General features: G+C 40.3%; 1 protein-coding gene across 2 annotated transcripts in view; it reads left to right on the top strand.

Moving 5' to 3' along the window:
* Positions 1–17,526, top strand: part of LOC142365607 (chromodomain-helicase-DNA-binding protein 1-like) — an 88,427-nt gene that overhangs the window by 45,148 nt on the left and 25,753 nt on the right. For both annotated transcript variants that reach the window (XM_075446537.1, XM_075446536.1), the window contains 13 exons: positions 549–692; positions 992–1,245; positions 7,951–8,176; positions 9,511–9,611; positions 9,866–10,044; positions 10,526–10,653; positions 10,730–10,946; positions 11,579–11,668; positions 12,539–12,729; positions 13,793–13,981; positions 14,153–14,315; positions 16,035–16,187; positions 16,480–16,551. In XM_075446537.1, the coding sequence (XP_075302652.1) occupies positions 549–692; positions 992–1,245; positions 7,951–8,176; positions 9,511–9,611; positions 9,866–10,044; positions 10,526–10,653; positions 10,730–10,946; positions 11,579–11,668; positions 12,539–12,729; positions 13,793–13,981; positions 14,153–14,315; positions 16,035–16,187; positions 16,480–16,551 (2,107 nt within the window). The remainder of the gene's footprint in view (positions 1–548; positions 693–991; positions 1,246–7,950; positions 8,177–9,510; positions 9,612–9,865; positions 10,045–10,525; positions 10,654–10,729; positions 10,947–11,578; positions 11,669–12,538; positions 12,730–13,792; positions 13,982–14,152; positions 14,316–16,034; positions 16,188–16,479; positions 16,552–17,526) is intronic.

Genomic DNA, 17,526 nt, shown 5'->3' with positions numbered 1-17,526 from the left:
AAATTTCTCTGTACAAACAGAGTCTGATGTAAGATACTATTGATCAGTGGGTACATCTTTCCTGTTGCAAAGTAGATCTCAGCTAAGCAGGAGCACAGAGATACTGCCACTGGGAGTCACAAGTGGCTTACTCATAGTATCTTGCGTGGGTGTGAAGCACTGATATGGAAGCTCAGTGGGGGCTTTTGGGAGCCAATGCCTCTCAGATTGCCATGGTTCAAGTCCTTCTGTGTGTTTCTCAAATCTGATTCTGCATTATTTTTGGTTCTTGTGCTGAGGTGTTTTTTTGATTTGTTTTTTACATCTACCTCTTGATAACAGAAAACTTAATTCAACTCCCTTTGAAGCCATTGGGTATTTTTACCTGTTATCCATTCATGATAAGTTTCTGTCCTTCCAGCTGAAATGACTATTATAACATTTTTATTTCTGTGAAGAATGTTGAAATTAAAGCAGCAAACCTGTGGTGAATACCCAATTTAAAAAAACAAAACAAAATACCCCAAAAAACTAATGTGAGTTACTGTTTTGTCTCTCAATACGTACAGTGAAGACTGGCAAATGTCTGAGTCAGTATCAGGAACTGGCTCTGATTCTGAATCAGAGGAAGACAGAGAGAAAAGCAGTTGTGAAGATAGTGAATCTGACTATGAGCCAAAAAACAAGGTAAAAAGCCGGAAACCTCCAAGCAGGTAAGAAATCTTGCATTTTAGATACTCTGGTACTATTTCTAATTCGTAATCAAGTATTGTACTACTGTACAGGCAAATGAAAACATTAATATTTATTACAGAACTTGAAGACTTTTTTTTAAGACACAAAAGATGTTATCCTACCAGTGGTTTGTGTTGAATACCTCTTCCTTGTCTGCTCCAACTGAAAGTGGTGTAACTGAGCAGTCATGAAATAATGTATTCAGAAACAAATACAGAAGGCTTGTAGTTGTCCGTGTGGAAACCTCACTGTTGTGTTGTATCTTATTGTCTTCAAGAATTGAACCAAAAAGCAATAAAAAGATTGCAGGACAGAAAAAGAGGCAGCTTGATTCATCAGATGATGATGACTATGACAAGAGAGCATCTCGTCGCCAGGCAACAGTCAATGTTAGTTACAAAGAAAGTGAAGAAACCAAGACAGATTCTGATGACTTGTTGGAAGTTTGTGGAGAAGATGTCCCACAGACTGAAGAAGATGAATTTGAAACTATAGAGAAGTTTATGGATAGTCGAATTGGCCGAAAAGGAGGTATTTTTCTGTCAGTGTTCTTAAGATGCTGCAGTGCATTGTGGTGAAATGTAAACAGAAATTGTTCTCAGCTTTAGGTAACCGGGGATGTTTGTAAAGAATAAGTTTAAAAATACCAGAAAGTAATCGTATTTTGTTTCTCATACTCATAAGGATGTTTCTTTTGAAAACCTTATAAAGTAAAACACAGAAAAACTTAAGTAAATAATTAATGCAAAAAGAAAAAATGAAGTGGAATATAGCTTTATATTGCATAAATGCATACCATACTATTACATCACTACTTGTACAGTTTATTGATACCTGATAGGTATAAACTGTATACAATGAGGTGGAGAAAAAGTGGACTGGATAGGATGGCTAATCAGTAGCCTGAATGCTGGAGGACGATCTTGGGAAGGCTGAAACTTTGAGATTGTGCTTTCAGTTATTCCTGTATATAATAGTCCCAATACAATGCAATGGATGGTAGAATCTAAAATTTCAATGGTGTGCTTATCATACAATCATTAAGGTTGGAAAAGACCTCTAAGATCATCAAGTCCAACCGTCCGTCCAACACCACCATGCCTACTAAACCAAATCCCGAAGTGGCACATCTACACGTTTTTTAAACACCTCCAGGGATGGGGACTCCACCACCTCCCTGGGCAGCCTGGTCCAATGCCTGACCACTCTTTCAGTAAAGAAATTTTTCCTAATATCCAATCTAAACTTCCCCTGATGCAACTTGGGGCCTTTGCCTCTCGTCCTGTCGCTAGTTACCTGGGAGAAGAGACCAACACCTGCCTCACTGCAACCTCCTTTCAGGTAGTTGTAGAGAGCAATAAGGTCCCCCCTCAGCCCCCTCTTCTCCAGACTAAACAGCCCCAGCTCCCTCAGCTGCTCCTCATAAGACTTGTTCTCTAGACCCCTCACCACCCTCGTTGCCCTTCTCTGGACACTCTCCAGCCCCTCAATGTCCTTCTTGTAGTGAGGGGCCCAAAACTGATCACAGTATTCCAGGTGTGGCCTCACCAGTGCCGAGTACAGGGGCACAATCACCACCCTACTCCTGCTGGCCACACTATTCCTGATACAAGCCAGGATGCCATTGGCCTTCTTGGCCACCTGGGCACACTGCTGGCTCATGTTCAGCCGGCTGTCGTCCAACACCCCAAGGTCCTTTTCCGCCGGGCAGCTTTCCAGCCACTCTTCCCCAAGCCTGTAGCATTGGATGGGGTTGTTGTGACCCAAGTGCAGGACCCGGCACTTGGCCTTGTTGAACCTCATACAGTTGGCCTCAGCCCATCGATCCAGTCTGTCCAGATTTCATGATCGCTTAGCCCAAGACGGCCTCCGCCCACCACATCTCCCCCCAGTCTTTCTCTGTTACTAAACAGCAGGTCAAGCGAGGCACCTCCCCTGGTAGGCTCACTTACCAGCTGCATCAGGAAGTTATCTTCCACACACTCCAGGGACCTCCTAGACCGTTTCCTCTCTTCTGTGTTGTATTTCCAGCAGATGTCCGGGAAGCTGAAGTCCCCCACGAGAGCAAGGGCTAGCGATTGTGAGACGTCTGCCAGCCGCTTGTAGAAAACTTCATCTACCTCTTCATCCTGGTTGGGTGGTCTATAACAGACTCCCAGCAGGATGTCTGCCTTGTTGGCTTTCCCCCTCATCTTTACCCATAAGCACTCGACCTTGTCATCACAATCATCGAGCCCTATACAATCAAAGCAGTCCCTAACATACAGCGCCAACCCACCGCCTCTCTTTTTTTGCCTGTAGCTTCTGAAGAGCTTATGGCCATCCATTGCAGCACTCCAGTCATGAGAGTCAACTCACCATGTTTCTGTGATGGTGACTAAGTAATAGCTGTCCTGCTGTACAATGGCTTCCAGCTCCCCCTGTTTATTGCCCATGTTGCGCGCACTGCTGTAGATGCACTTGAGCTGGGCTGTCGATCTCACCCCCAACCCCGGCATGCCACGCCTGGGCTCATCTTTAGTGAGCCAGGTTAAATCCTCTTCCTCTTTCAAACCTGGTTTAAAGCCCTCTCGATGAGCCCTGACAGCTCATGTGCGAGAATCCTTTTCCCCCTTTGAGACAGCCGGACTCCATGTGTTGCCAGCAGGCCCGGTGCCGTGTAAACCTCCCCATGATCAAAGAAACCAAAATTCCACCGAAAGCTTGCATATGCACTTCTAAAAGTAATTTTATGAGTGATGGTAGGGGTTTCATATTTCCAGCAACTGATGGGATGCAGTGTCCTGCTTATGTGGTTTTCTTTTTTAGCCTGCGAATTAGGGTTCTGATTATAGAAAGTTTGGGCCTACTCACACTTCCGAACTGCCTTTCTGCATTAGCTATACCTGATCTCTAGAGTTTCTGACCTATCTCAGAGCTTGCACTCTCTTTCCCTTCAGCTTTCTTTTCCCATGCTCTCCTAAATTCCAGTGTATTCTTACTCTAGCCCTCCAAAAAGGAGGTATATGGAAGGTGGAAGCAGGGACCAGTAACCTGGGAGGAATACAGAGACTCTCCAAGCGTGCAGAGACGCAGTTAGGAAAGCCAAAGCCTACTTGGAATTGAATCTGATGAGGGTTGTCAAAGGCAACAAGAAGGGCCTGTATAAGTACAGAGGTGACAAAAGGAAGACTAGGGAAAACATGGGCATGCTGCTGAATGGGGCAGGGTCCTGGTAACACAGGATATGGAAAAGGCTGAGGTACTGAATGCCGCCTTCACCTCAGTCTTTACTAGCAAGACTGACCTTCAGGAATCCCTGGCCCCAGAGACTGGGGGAAAGTCTGGAGCAAGGAAGACATACCCTTGGTGGAAGAGGATCAGGTCAGGAAATACTTAAGCAAACTGGACATACACAAGTCCATGGGCCCTGATGGGATGGACCCACAAGTGCTGAGGGAGCTGGCAGATGTCATTGCAAGGCCACTCTCAATAATCTTTGATTGAACATGGCAACTGGGATAAGTGCCCGAGGACTGGAGGAAAGCAAATGTCATAGAATCACAGAATGGTTTGGATTGGAAGGGACCTTTAAAGGTTATCTAGTCAAACCCCTCTGCAATGAGCGGGGACATCTTCAACTAGATCAGGTTGCTCAGAGCCCCGTCCAGCCTGACCTTGAATGTTTCTAAGGATGGGGCATCTACCACCTCTCTGGGCAATCCGTTCCAGTGTTTCACCACCCTCACTGTAAAAAGTTTCTTCCTTATATCCAGTCTAAATCTACCCTGCTGGATGTCTCGAATCTCCTCCCTGTCCTCCATGTGCCTTAGCATAGCTTCTAGGAGGATCTGTTCCATGATCTTCCCAGGTACAGAGGTGAGGCTGACAGGTTGGTAGTTCCCAGGGTCCTCCTTTCTACCCTTTTTAAAAATGGGCACAATGTTTCCCTTCTTCCAGTCTCTAGGGACTTTGCCTGACTGCTATGACCTTTCAAATATGATGGAGAGTGGCTTGGCAACTACGTCAGCCAATTCCCTCAGGACTCTGGGATGCCTCTCGTCAGGTCCCATAGACTTATGTATGTTCAGGTTCCTCAGGTGAATCTGGTCTTCCCTTACAGTGGGAGGAGCTTTACCCCCCTGGTCTCCATGTTGTGGTCCATCCACTCGAGAGGTGTGGAAAGAGAGGTTGCTAGAGAACACTGGGGCAAAAAAGTTGAATACCTCAGCCTTCTCCTTGTCTGTTGTTACCGCTTTGCACGTCGCTCCTATCTGCAAGAAGTAGGACCCAGGGAACTACAGGCTGGTCAGCCTCATCTCAATCCCCATGAACGTGATGGAACAGCTAATCCTGGAAACCATTTCCAGGCACATGAAAGACAAGAAGATCCTCAGGAGTAGTCAGCATGGCTTCACCAAAGGGAAGTCGTGCTTGATCAACTTGGTAACCTTCTGTGATGAAGTGACTGGCTTGGTAGACAAAGGGAGAGCAGTGGATATAGTCTAACTAGACTTAAAGAAATCCTTTGACACCGTCTCCCAGAAGACCCTCATGGACAAGCTGTTGATGTACAGGCTGGATGAGCAGACAGTGAGGTGGATCAAAAACTCACTGAATGGCTGGGCCAAGAGGGTGGTGATCAGTGGTGCGAAGTCTAGCTGAAGGTCAGTAACTAGTGGTGTACCGCAGGGGTCAATACTGGGTGCAGTTTTGTTCAACGTTGTTTTGGTTTGGCCTGGATAAATTCCAGGTGCCCACCAAAACCACTCTATCACTCCCCCTCCTCAACTGGACAGGGGAGAGGAAATATGATGAAAGGCTCATGGGTCGAGACAAGGACAGGGAGAGATCACTCACCAATTACTGTCACGGACAAAACAGACTGAATATGGGGAGAAAAGGGAGTTAATTCATCACCAATCAAATCAGAGTAGGAGAGTGAGAAATAAATCCAGATCTTAAAACACCTTCCCCCCACCCCTCCCTCCTTCCCAGGCTCAACTTCACTCCCATTTCTCTACCTCCTCCCCTCGAGCGGCGCAGGAGGATGGGGAATGGGGGTTATGGTCAGTTCATCACACATTGTCTCTGCCGCTCCTTGTCCCTCAGGGGAAGACTCCTCACACTCTTCCCCTGCTCCAGCATGAAGGTTCCTCTCATGGGAGACAGTTCTCCACAAACTTCTCCAATGTGAGTCCTTCCCCCGGGCTGCAGCTCTTCACGAACTGCCCCAGCGTGGGTCCTTCCTATGGGGTGCAACTCTTCACAAACTGCCCCAGCGTGGGTCCTTCCCACAGGGTCACAAGCCCTGCCAGCAAACCTGCTCCGGCATGGGCTCCTCTCTCCATGGGTCCGCAGGTCCTGGCAGGAGCCTGCTCCAGCGTGGGCTCCCCACAGGGTCACAGCCTCCTTCAGGCCTCCACCTGCTCCTGCGTGGGGTCCCTTCCACAGGCTACAGGTGGATATCTGCTCCACCGTGGACCTCCATGGGCTGCAGGGGGACAACCTGCCTCACCATGGTCTTCATCACGAGTTGCAAGGGAAGGCTCTCTGCTCCGACATTTCGGGTACCTCCTCCCCCCCTCCTTCTTCACTGACCTTGGTGTCTGCAGAGTTGGTTCTCTCATTCATCTCACTCCTCCCTCTACCCTGCCATTTCTCCTCCCAGTTTTTTTTTTTCCTTCCCTTTCTTAAATACGTTATCCCAGAGGTGCTACCACTGTCGCTGATTGGATTGGCCTTGGCCAGCGGTGGGTCCGTCTTAGAGCCAGCTAGCACTGGCTTTATCAGACATGGGGGAAGCTTCTTGCAGCTTCTCACAGAAGCCACCCCTATATTCCCCCCCCCGCTACCAAAACCTTGCCACACAAACCCATAACAAACGTGTTCATTAATGACCTGGATGATGGGGCAGAGTGTACCCTCAGCATGTTTGCTGATGATATAGAACTGGGAGGAGTGGCTGGTACGCCAGAGGGTTGTACTGCCATCCAGAGGGACCTTGACAGGCTGGGAAAATGGGCTGACAGGAACCTCCTGAAGTTCAACAATGGGAAGTGCCAAGTCCTGCACCTGGGGAGGAACAACCCCATGCAGTACATGCTGGGGGGTTGCCCAACTGGAAAGCAGCTTTGCAGAAGAGGCCCTGGGGGGTCCTGGTGGACACCAAGTTCAACAGGAGCCAGCAATGTGCCCTTACTGCAAATAAGGCTAACAGTATCTTGGGCTGCATTAGGCAAAGTATTGCCAGCAAGGTTGAGGGAGGTGATCATTCCCCTCTGCTCAGCAGTGGTGAAGCCGTATCTGGAGTGCTGTGTCTAGTTCTGGGTTCCCCAGTATAAGAGACTGATGGCACTACTGGAGAGAGTTCAACAAAGGGCCACTTAAGATGAAGGGACTGGAGCATCTCTCCTACAAGGAAAATCTGAGAGAGCTGGGACGGAGAAGAGAAGGCTCAGGGGGGATCTCATTAATGTATATAAATACCTGAAGGGAGGGTGCAAAGAGGACAGAGCCAGGCTCTTTTCTGTGGTGCCCAGTGACAGGACAAGAGGCAGTGGGCACAAAGTGAAACACAGGAGGTTCCATCTGAACACAAGGAAAGACTTTTTTTGACCGTGAGGGTGACTGAGCATTGGAACAGGTTATCCAGAGAGGTGGTGGAGTTTTCCTCCTTGGACATATTAAAGAGCCATCTGGGACGTGGTCTTGAGCAACTGGCTCTAGGTGACCTTGTTTGAGCATGAGCGTTGGACCAGATGACCTCCAGAGGTCCTGTCCAACCTCAACCATTCTTTGATTCTGTGAATTGGATTTATAGCATCCGTAGCAATAATTGAATAGTAAGCTATTCAAGTCTCAAGGCTGATTAAGCACAATGTCAAATATCTCTTATATTGTCAGAAATGAGAAGGATATAGGAAAGATGACAGCAAGCAGTGTTAGTAGAGCATTCTCTGGGGATCAATAGAAAAACTAGGAATGCTTAGAAAATTGTCATGAGATGAGATACTGTTGTTTAGATGCAGAATTTTTTGGTTGCTTTTTTGTATCTTGGTATACTTGTGCGTGTGTTAATATAGCTACATCATAATTCTTCAAATAAGAGGAGTGATATAAAAGTTGTAGATATAATTAGTCAAGTTACTTGCTCATATAAGAGCATCACAAATTGCTTTCTGCAGTATGTTTTTTACTGGTTAATTTATGGCAGTGCATGCTTAATCAAGCCTTATGGTGTGGTTTCTTTATCAGCCACTGGTGCTGCAACTACCATCTATGCAGTTGAGGCAGATGGTGACCCAAATACTGGGTTTGAAAAGTCAAAAGAGCTAGGAGAAGTACAGTATCTTATTAAGTGGAAAGGCTGGTCACATATCCATAATACTTGGGAAACTGAGGAAACGCTGAAGCAACAAAATGTTAAAGGAATGAAAAAACTGGACAACTATAAGAAAAAGTATCAGGAAACAAAACGCTGGTGAGTATTTTCATAACTACTTCCACATTGCATATTTTTTGTAACAATATGGACATTTTATTGTGTTTCTGTGAATTCTGTTGCCTCTGTGAAGGCATAGTTTCAAGTGCCTATGCAACAGGAAGACAAAAGCTTTAAAGTTGAAGCTTCCGTAACACTTTATGATCTTGTAAGATTCTGAGCATGCTGACTTTACTTGGGCAAGTGAGAATACTCACACATCTTGTAAAATCAGGTCTTTAAGGAAGCAGCTTCTGCACCTAGATTTTAATGTGTCTGTTATAAATGAAGTTTTAACAAGATGGGTGATGGGTTTTCTGGTTTTGTTTTAAATCTTACCTTTTACTAATTTTGTCATTGATTGTATTTTGATCAGAGTTCTTCAGGAATTGCTGCAGAGATTAAAAAAAATGTCAGAAATGACTAAAGCACTCAAAACATTACAGCATTTAATTTTCTTGGGTCAAACTTCTGTTAAAGCCTCAGAATCAAGAAGTGAAAAAAAATCCTTACATTTTAGTACTATGTTTTGGTATTCCATTTTATTAGTATGTTTAATATAATTTGTGAATAGTGCTATGATTTTTAGTGACTCCTTGTCGTGGTTTAGCCCCAGCCGGCAACAAAGAGCCACGCGGTTGCTCTCTCACTCCTTCACCCCGGTGGGATGGGGAGGAGTATTGGAAGGAAAAGGCAAAACTCGTGGGTTGGGATAAAGACAGTTTAACAGAACAGCAAAAGAAGAGAACAATAACAACAATAATACTGATTAAAAAGAATACACAGAGTGCTATTTTTTTACTGCCCGATGTTCAGCTTGCTCCTGAGTAGCAAATCACCCTGCTCCAGCCAGCTCCTCGACCTAAATACCAAGCATGACGTCACATGGTATAGAATATCCCATTTGATTGGCTGGTTTGGGTCAGCCCTTCCAGCTTCTTGTGAAAATTAACCCTATCCCAGCTGAACCCAGGACACTCCTACTCCTAAGATAGATTCTTGTAGTGAGCCATCAGTGCTGTTCTGTGAAAATACCATGTGAAGTACACTACTCAGTGTCGAGAACAGATATTGTAAATGATCTGCATGACTAGTACAAGCTGTAGCTGATAGTAATGTCTCTTGATAAGCTTTCTCAGTCATCAGTGATGAGGTATTTAGGCCAGATGCAACACTTTTATAGCAGGAATTTCAGAGTTGTAGCTTCTTCAAAGAAGCTCTCTAAGCAGCATTCCTACAGTGCTTACATTCAGAGCTTTAAAATTGCCAGATTTTTTTCTTTAGTTTTAGAACTTCACAATGTAATACGTGCTGCAAATAAATTCCCATTTCAGGCTGAAAAATGCTTCTCCAGAAGATGTCGAATATTATAACTGCCAGCAGGAACTTACAGATGATCTACATAAACAGTATCAAATAGTGGAAAGGATAATTGGTACGTGACAAACTTCCAGATGGAAAAGAGTGTTGAGAATATTACAAGTTTATTGCTTGCATGTTGAATTTATAGTTAAGAAATTTAGGTTTTAATATCCCTAACAACTTAAGGCAAAACAAAATCTATGATGAAAAATTGTCATGCTGTCTTTGCTGTGAAACTAGTTCATGCTGTCTTATCACCTAAAATGAGTGCTTTCTTAAAATACGGAAGGAAAATATTGATCTGGTATTTCTGATGCATTTCTGCAGCTCATTCAAATCAGAAATCAGCAGCTGGTTATCCAGATTACTATTGCAAATGGCAGGGTCTGCCTTACTCAGAATGTAGCTGGGAAGATGGTGCTCTCATTGCAAAAAAATTTCAAGTGTGTATTGATGAGTATTTTAGCAGAAATCAATCCAAGACCACTCCATTTAAGGAGTGCAAGGTGAGTGTGTAATTTCAATGGATTTATACGGTTGCGATAATAAAAAAAAGTTGATGTATTTTACGAATCCAAAAATAAGATGCATATTTTAAAATATTTTTTGAATGTTGTCCAGATCAGTAATTATGATACATATATTTATATATGTAGCAAATATCACTGTTAAGAATAGCCTTTTAAAATATTTATTCCCTAGTTATTTTATTGCCATTTAAAGATGTAATTGTTTAGTACTTTAATTTGTTTTAAAAGTAACCTTTTCGAATGAGTTCATGACACTTCTGTTGTGGAATTTAGATCAGCAGTCAAACTAATTTTAGCTTGCAAATGGGTTGATACTGTTATATGTCCTAGTTGTCTGTGATGAATAAAGACTAGACTTGGTGACCAAACAGATTCCTACTGCTGCTTTGTTTCTATAAGAAGACATTTTAGTAACTTCACTTAGTAGTAGGACTGATGCTCAATTTGATTTTGACAGATTCTAAAACAGAGGCCGAGGTTTGTTGCGCTAAAGAAGCAACCATCTTATATTGGAGGACATGAGAGTTTAGAGTTAAGAGATTATCAATTAAATGGACTGAACTGGCTTGCTCACTCATGGTGCAAGTAAGTATAGTCTTAAATTACTCTTGCTGTTTTTAATTTGAAAGTATTTATAATTTTTGTTTGTTTTTTGTTTTAGAGGGAATAGCTGTATTCTTGCAGATGAAATGGGTCTGGGTAAAACAATACAAACAATTTCTTTTCTGAACTACTTGTTTCATGAACATCAACTGTATGGGCCTTTCTTGCTAGTCGTGCCACTTTCTACCTTGACATCTTGGCAAAGAGAGATTCAAACTTGGGCTCCTCAGATGAATGCTGTAGTTTACTTAGGAGATATAACTAGCAGAAATATGGTGAGTATTTCTTTGTATCATTGAAAAAGATTAATGGTAAACAAGACTCGCTTCATGTTCCTGTCTTATGCTAATCTCTAATATTATGATTAGGAATGAGCAAATACTTACCTGAAACATTGTATGTGCTTAAAATGCAAATTAAAAGCATAAATTTTGATCTGATCTAAATGTATGTGAAAGATTTAATTCCTGCTTAATAATAAAAAGGATTAAAAATGCAGCCTTGCATTTGAAAATAAATTGTCATTTGTCATGTGATTATTTTGGTGCATAAGATAAATATTTAAGACAGCCCAACATAATCTTAATTCCTTTTCTGAAAGGAGGAATGTAAGTAACCTTATCCATTAAAGTTTAAAAAAAAACCCAAAATAACAAAACCCCCCCAACAACAAACCCCCAAAAACCCCAAAAACACATGCACAAAAAACCCAACCAAACAAAAAACAACACCCCCACCACCACCACTGTTTAATAACTTTAAAAAAAACCCTTCACATGTTATGTTCCTTTTTCGTGATCAGATTCTTGTATGTCACTTAACATCTATATTGCTGTTGTACCTGAAGTCATCCCGATCAATAAGACCATTTTTCTCTAGCTTATAATTCACTTAATTCTTCTTGTAGATAAGAACTCATGAATGGATGCATCCACAGACCAAGCGATTGAAATTTAATATACTTCTAACAACTTATGAAATTTTACTGAAGGATAAGGTAATCACACTTACTTCTTCAGGGAGATAAAATCATTTGCAGAATGTAAAACTCCTTTAGAGTTGGCACATATTTGGGTTCTGGGCCGTTAAACGGATGGGGAGTATGACAGCTTTACTCTTGGAAGTATGGCAGTGAAATTTTCTTTAAGCACTTTTAGATTTTATGTATGTGTGGTGAGGCTTTCTGCCCCCTCCCTTCCCCCCCCATCATATCGAGTGGGTGAAATTTCTTTTTCTTCTGTTTGATTGAGCTTCACGTTACTGTAGTAATTTCTTCACATCTCAAAATCTCTACTTTCCTTTTAGACCATCATCCAGGAACTGAAAACACAAACCAATCCCTAGCCCCAAACACCTGTGATTCACAACTCTGAAATCCCATGTTTTATCTTTCTATTTGTGTGCACAGTATTATGTATACGTATATTACTACTCTCTTCATGATGGTAGCACATAGAGTTATTGTTAATCCTAACAGTATATAAACATTTTAATTAAAGAAGTTCTGCTTGTTGGCTTTCTATTTCATTTGTACATGCTGGAAAGAAGAGAGTCAATAGTGGATTTTTTTTTTTTTTGTCAATTGAAATGTTATAGATCAGCTTTTTGCCTTCCTCCTCCCATGTGTGTCCCCCCCCAAATATAAACTTGGTTTATAATTTCCTTTTAAACTTGGGATGCCTCCATAGCCTTTTGTCGAATCTAGCAAACATAAAAAACATAATTAATACTGAAAACATATGTGTCCATTTGTTATTAAAATAAAAGGAGTGATGGTGTATATATAACCTCATATATAATGTCAGAAATTGCATAATATATTAACTTGTATAATGTCTCCCCCCCCCCCCCCCCCTATTTCTTTAAGTCATTCCTTGGTGGTCTGAATTGGGTATTTATAGGAGTTGATGAAGCTCATCGTTTAAAAAATGATGATTCCCTTCTGTACAAGACTTTAATAGACTTTAAGTCTAATCATCGCCTTCTTATTACTGGAACCCCTCTGCAAAACTCCCTCAAAGAGCTTTGGTCTTTGCTGCACTTCATCATGCCAGAAAAGTAAGGAACGTGATTTTTTTTTTGTCGGCAAGTTACTTACAGCAGAATATTGTAGTAATTGGAGAATCAATAGAGATAGAGTTGCATTGTGAAATAGTTTAAATATTTTATATGAAATAAATGCACATATTTTTCATGTTGCTCTTAATAAATTGTTTTGGTAGCAGTTGTCATTTTTTCTGTTTTAGCAGTCCACAAAAAAATGGACTGATGTATTGCTCAGAACCTTGAAAAGACACTTCATCTTAATCTAAAAGGAAAATCACATGGATTTACACTAGGGAAATAGAATGGGGCTGAGGATGTCGTCTTTTCTGTGTTAGTACCATGAATGAAAACATGATTGTACCACAATGCCTGATATCCAGTGGTACAGTCAGGAAGCCAATTTGCCCTTATGATTTGCATGGAATAGGCTTACTGTATTGATGTTATTCTATACTGACCTTTGTTTATATATGGGATAAATAAGAGCACATGTTCCTTTTGGATATCTTGTAAATACAAAGCACTGTAGCTCCAATTAGTTTTGGAGCTATGCATTGCATTGACTTCTTCAGAACCTTACGAGCAAAGCCACTAAGATTGTTGTCTGGCACCTATTCTTCATATGATCACAAAGTCCATTCTCTTAGTCTGTTAGCACGTGCCAGAGGATAATCACATTTCAGCTAGTCCATACAAGCTGCAAAAGGTATATGAAGTGGTCTGTTCTCTTGCACTTCCTCCAGCTATACAACTATTTTTTCATGCCGCTCTTGAGAAACGCAATGGAATTTCTTCAACCTTCTACCTGGGTTTCCATGCCAAAAAGTAAAATGTTGGGGTTTCACTGGAGAAATTAAAATGCAGTAGTTTGTTTGGAAATTTCCATTCTCCTATTTGCAGGCCAAATATTTGGAAGTTCCTGTGAGATGCAAATTCAGAAACTTATTGAATAAAACAGAGGGGAGTGGGGAAGAAGTCCATATGTGTTTGTGCGCATGTAGTATACTTATGGTCTTTGTGTTTCTGTGTTCATGTCATGCCACTATTTTACCTTTTATTCTTTCTTATGTTGAAGGTTTTCTTCCTGGGAAGATTTTGAAGAGGAGCATGGCAAAGGGAGAGAGTTTGGTTATGCAAGTCTTCACAAAGAACTTGAACCATTTCTACTCAGAAGAGTTAAAAAAGATGTAGAAAAGTCTTTACCTGCTAAGGTTGAACAAATTTTGAGGATGGAAATGAGTGCATTGCAGAAGCAATATTACAAGTAAGTAATGACACTTTTTAATTCCTGCTATTTTAGTGATATATCTATATGAAAATTACTGAAGTGTAATAGTTCTCGTAATGCAATTTCAACTGATATTTTGAGAGCTTGCATCCTGCATATTTCCACAAATGGTTAGAAATTACTTCCATTGCACATTCTATATCATAGGTGGATTTTAACCAGGAATTATAAAGCCCTGAGTAAAGGTTCAAAAGGCAGTACCTCAGGCTTTTTGAACATCATGATGGAACTCAAGAAGTGTTGTAATCACTGCTACCTCATTAAACCACCAGATGATAATGAATTCTACAATAAACAGGAGGCCTTACAGGTAATACCTTTTTTTTAAAATTATTTTTTAAGTGTTTTTGCATCTTTAATATGCACGCAGTAATTTTATAGTGTTCTGGCAATTTATTAGTTCTTCTTAAAGTATATTAAGAAAGAACAAGTTCTCTATTAAATGTGCATCCTGGGTTTCACAGGTAAGTGAATTGATTTTGTTGTTTGTTTCTTAACTAGAACTGAATAATAGAGAAATCAATACTAAATAAAACATCCCTGGCTTGAATTATGATCAAAATAAAAAGGAAATAGTTTGAAATAGTCTGTGTATTTTCAAACTAAATGAACTTAAGAACTATTTTAAACCCAGATTAAAATAAAGCAGTTAAATAGGTAAATTGAATATAAATGCAAATGCATGCGACTGGCAGAGGTACACCAACAGTCCATGGGATAGCAGAAAATAATCTGCAGAATCTCTTTAAGCTTTTTTGTAATCAAATACTGTTCTTTGCATTCCTTCAAACAACCAAAGTGAAAGGAAATAAAAGTAATAAACGTCCAAAGCTTAGGCTGGTGGTTTTGTTGTTATAAATGAAAGCAATTATAGCATCACTACCAAAGATGGTCTGTGATTGCACTGTGGGTTTACAGTTTGTTTTTTTGTAAAGGTTACCTAATCTTTGTACTAAAACTGTTGAGAACCACAGCAACAAATAGAAGCACTGTTATAATTGATGCAATTTATAACAACATAAATGTTTCTAAAGATCAGGGTTTCTTTTTCTGTAAGCTTTGAAATTCGTAATTTAAATACTTTCCCAAAACTACTAGACTGAAATCACAAGCTGCCACTGCACAAGCTATTTTATAATATAATATATTTTATAATATAAGTGCTTATCAAAGCTAAAGGATGTTTCATTTGCAAGTTGGCACTCTCTAACTACTTAAATTTATAATTAAACTCATCATAACTGTTCAGCCATTATTGTTGATAATTGCATACTTGTAACAACGATTTCCTTGGCTCATCTGAATAAGCTTTGTTAGCTCTAATTATGAATGATGCATCTTTCTCATTTCTGGCATAAAGAATAAAAGCACCGAACTCCAAATTTTTTATTCCCCAAAATTCTATCCTGAGCCTCTTCAGCTAAAGAGACCTAATGTTTTCAACATTAAATTTGGCATGCACCTAAGTTTCTGTTCTAGTTGTTCCAACTGGAGCTGAGAAGGCTTAACATTGCAACCTAGCTCTAAAGCCTGTTGACCTCTATAAACAAGATTCCTCTTACTTTTATCTTGCCTGAGAAACTTGACTAATTAGGCAATGTTTAAAAATACTTAGAGGATCAAGTAGCAATGTTTATTTCTGTTCAAAAGACAGAAAGTAAGCAGCAAGTAATACTAAGGTAGTCAGGTAGTCTTGTCGTTGTTGTTTATTTGGTAGAAATTACTTGAGTCTACGCTATAATTGCTCTAACTCATAGCACAGTATATTTACTTAACATTTTAATGAAACGTTAAGATGCTGTTTTGTGAGCCAAAGCTGAGAAATGCATTTATTTACAAAACATGCTAGTCAGTACTCCTGTTGATTTCAGTTAGAATGCTTAATGCTTTTATAATGAGTTTTTACAAGATCAGGACTGACTAAATACTTATTAAACTTTCATGTTCAGTTAATGAATGTCTAACCATCTGCAGTGTATATTAGTGTTGAGGTGAACTTTTTTGCAATACATGTTTTCTTGTCTTGTAGCATTTAATACGTAGCAGTGGGAAACTAATCCTTCTTGACAAGCTACTGATTCGTCTACGAGAACGTGGCAACAGAGTGCTGATTTTCTCTCAGATGGTGAGGATGCTAGACATCCTAGCAGAGTATTTGAAGTATCGTCAGTTTCCCTTTCAGGTAAGAATTTTGCTGGTAGTAGCCAAGAAGCCTTGATCTTTACCACTTTATCTTAAGAAAAGTGTCCTTTTTGCAGAAAGATTTATGAAAGTTTAATTTTATGTACAGGAAAAGACTGGCAATTACTATATACTAAATAGTACTTTGAAATTAAACTGATGAATTAGAAAGATGAAGTGTTACATTACTCTTACCCCCCCTCCCCCAATTGTTTCGGCAATTGAGAATTCAAGTTGCTCTGATTAGAATATAGTAGGAGTTCCTTTTTAACTGTATTATTCAATCTCTTTAGAGACTTGATGGATCAATAAAAGGGGAACTGAGGAAGCAAGCACTGGATCATTTTAATGCAGAAGGATCAGAGGTATGGTATTAGTGGGTGGTTGTTTTTTTAATCTATTCAGCTTTATTCCCCCCCCCGAAATATAACAAATATTACACAAAAACTGAAGATAAAGTGAGGGATGTATTATGTTGAAATTCTGTTGCTATTGCCTAGACTATAAGGTTTACAACTCTCAACAAACAAACAACCAAAAAAACCCCACAACCAAAAAAAAACCCCCTCAAAACCAGCCAAACACAAAAAAATCCCAGAAAACTAAGAGAAGGTTAAATAGGAAGTGCAGAATTTATGAAAATGGTGTTTAACTAATATAACTACATAGCTATAGTTTTAGACTTTTGCCAGTGCTCTTTATCAAAGCAATTTTAAGTACTGTAAAAAAACTGAGGAATTTAATTTATTTTGTTGTGTAGGACTTAATCCTTCAATTTTTACAGGAGCACTGAACTCCTACACAAGCTTTTGATATTGGAAACCTTCTTAGGCAATGGGCAGAACTGAGTTGCGTATATCCTTGCATGAAGTAAAACTATCTTTAATAGCTTTAAATCTGGCTTCTGTTGTCTTCATTTTTTGCCTCTTCTATCTTTGCCCTGAAAGAAACTGAAGAACTGATTGTTTGAAACTGATTATTTGTGTACCACTTAAGATTCCTAGTTTATTTGGGTTTCCTACTATGGAAGCCATTCCATATCTTCAATAATCTTGGGTCTCTTGTCCTATACTGCCAGGGTTTTTCAGTAATAGAAGCATAGCATTTGTCAGTTGCTGCTGAGTTTGTTTCTGCTGTGGTTGAGGAGGAAGGACTTAATTTCATTAGATAAACTTCAGATATTTGTTAAATACAGAAGTTAGTCCTGTTTTAAATTTCTAGCATCGCCATCATTACCTTTTTCTGGAATCCTTGTAGTTGTACTGTACAGTTTTTAAGATGAAGGGGGATCCAAACTCCATAGTTTGCCTTCATTCTTGAATACCATGTGGAGATGTGCA

Source organism: Opisthocomus hoazin, chromosome W, assembly GCF_030867145.1.
Source record: "Opisthocomus hoazin isolate bOpiHoa1 chromosome W, bOpiHoa1.hap1, whole genome shotgun sequence".
NCBI classification, from domain to species: Eukaryota; Metazoa; Chordata; class Aves; order Opisthocomiformes; family Opisthocomidae; genus Opisthocomus; species Opisthocomus hoazin.
Note: the sequence above shows the minus strand (reverse complement) of the source record. Positions and strands in the feature narration are given on the sequence as shown.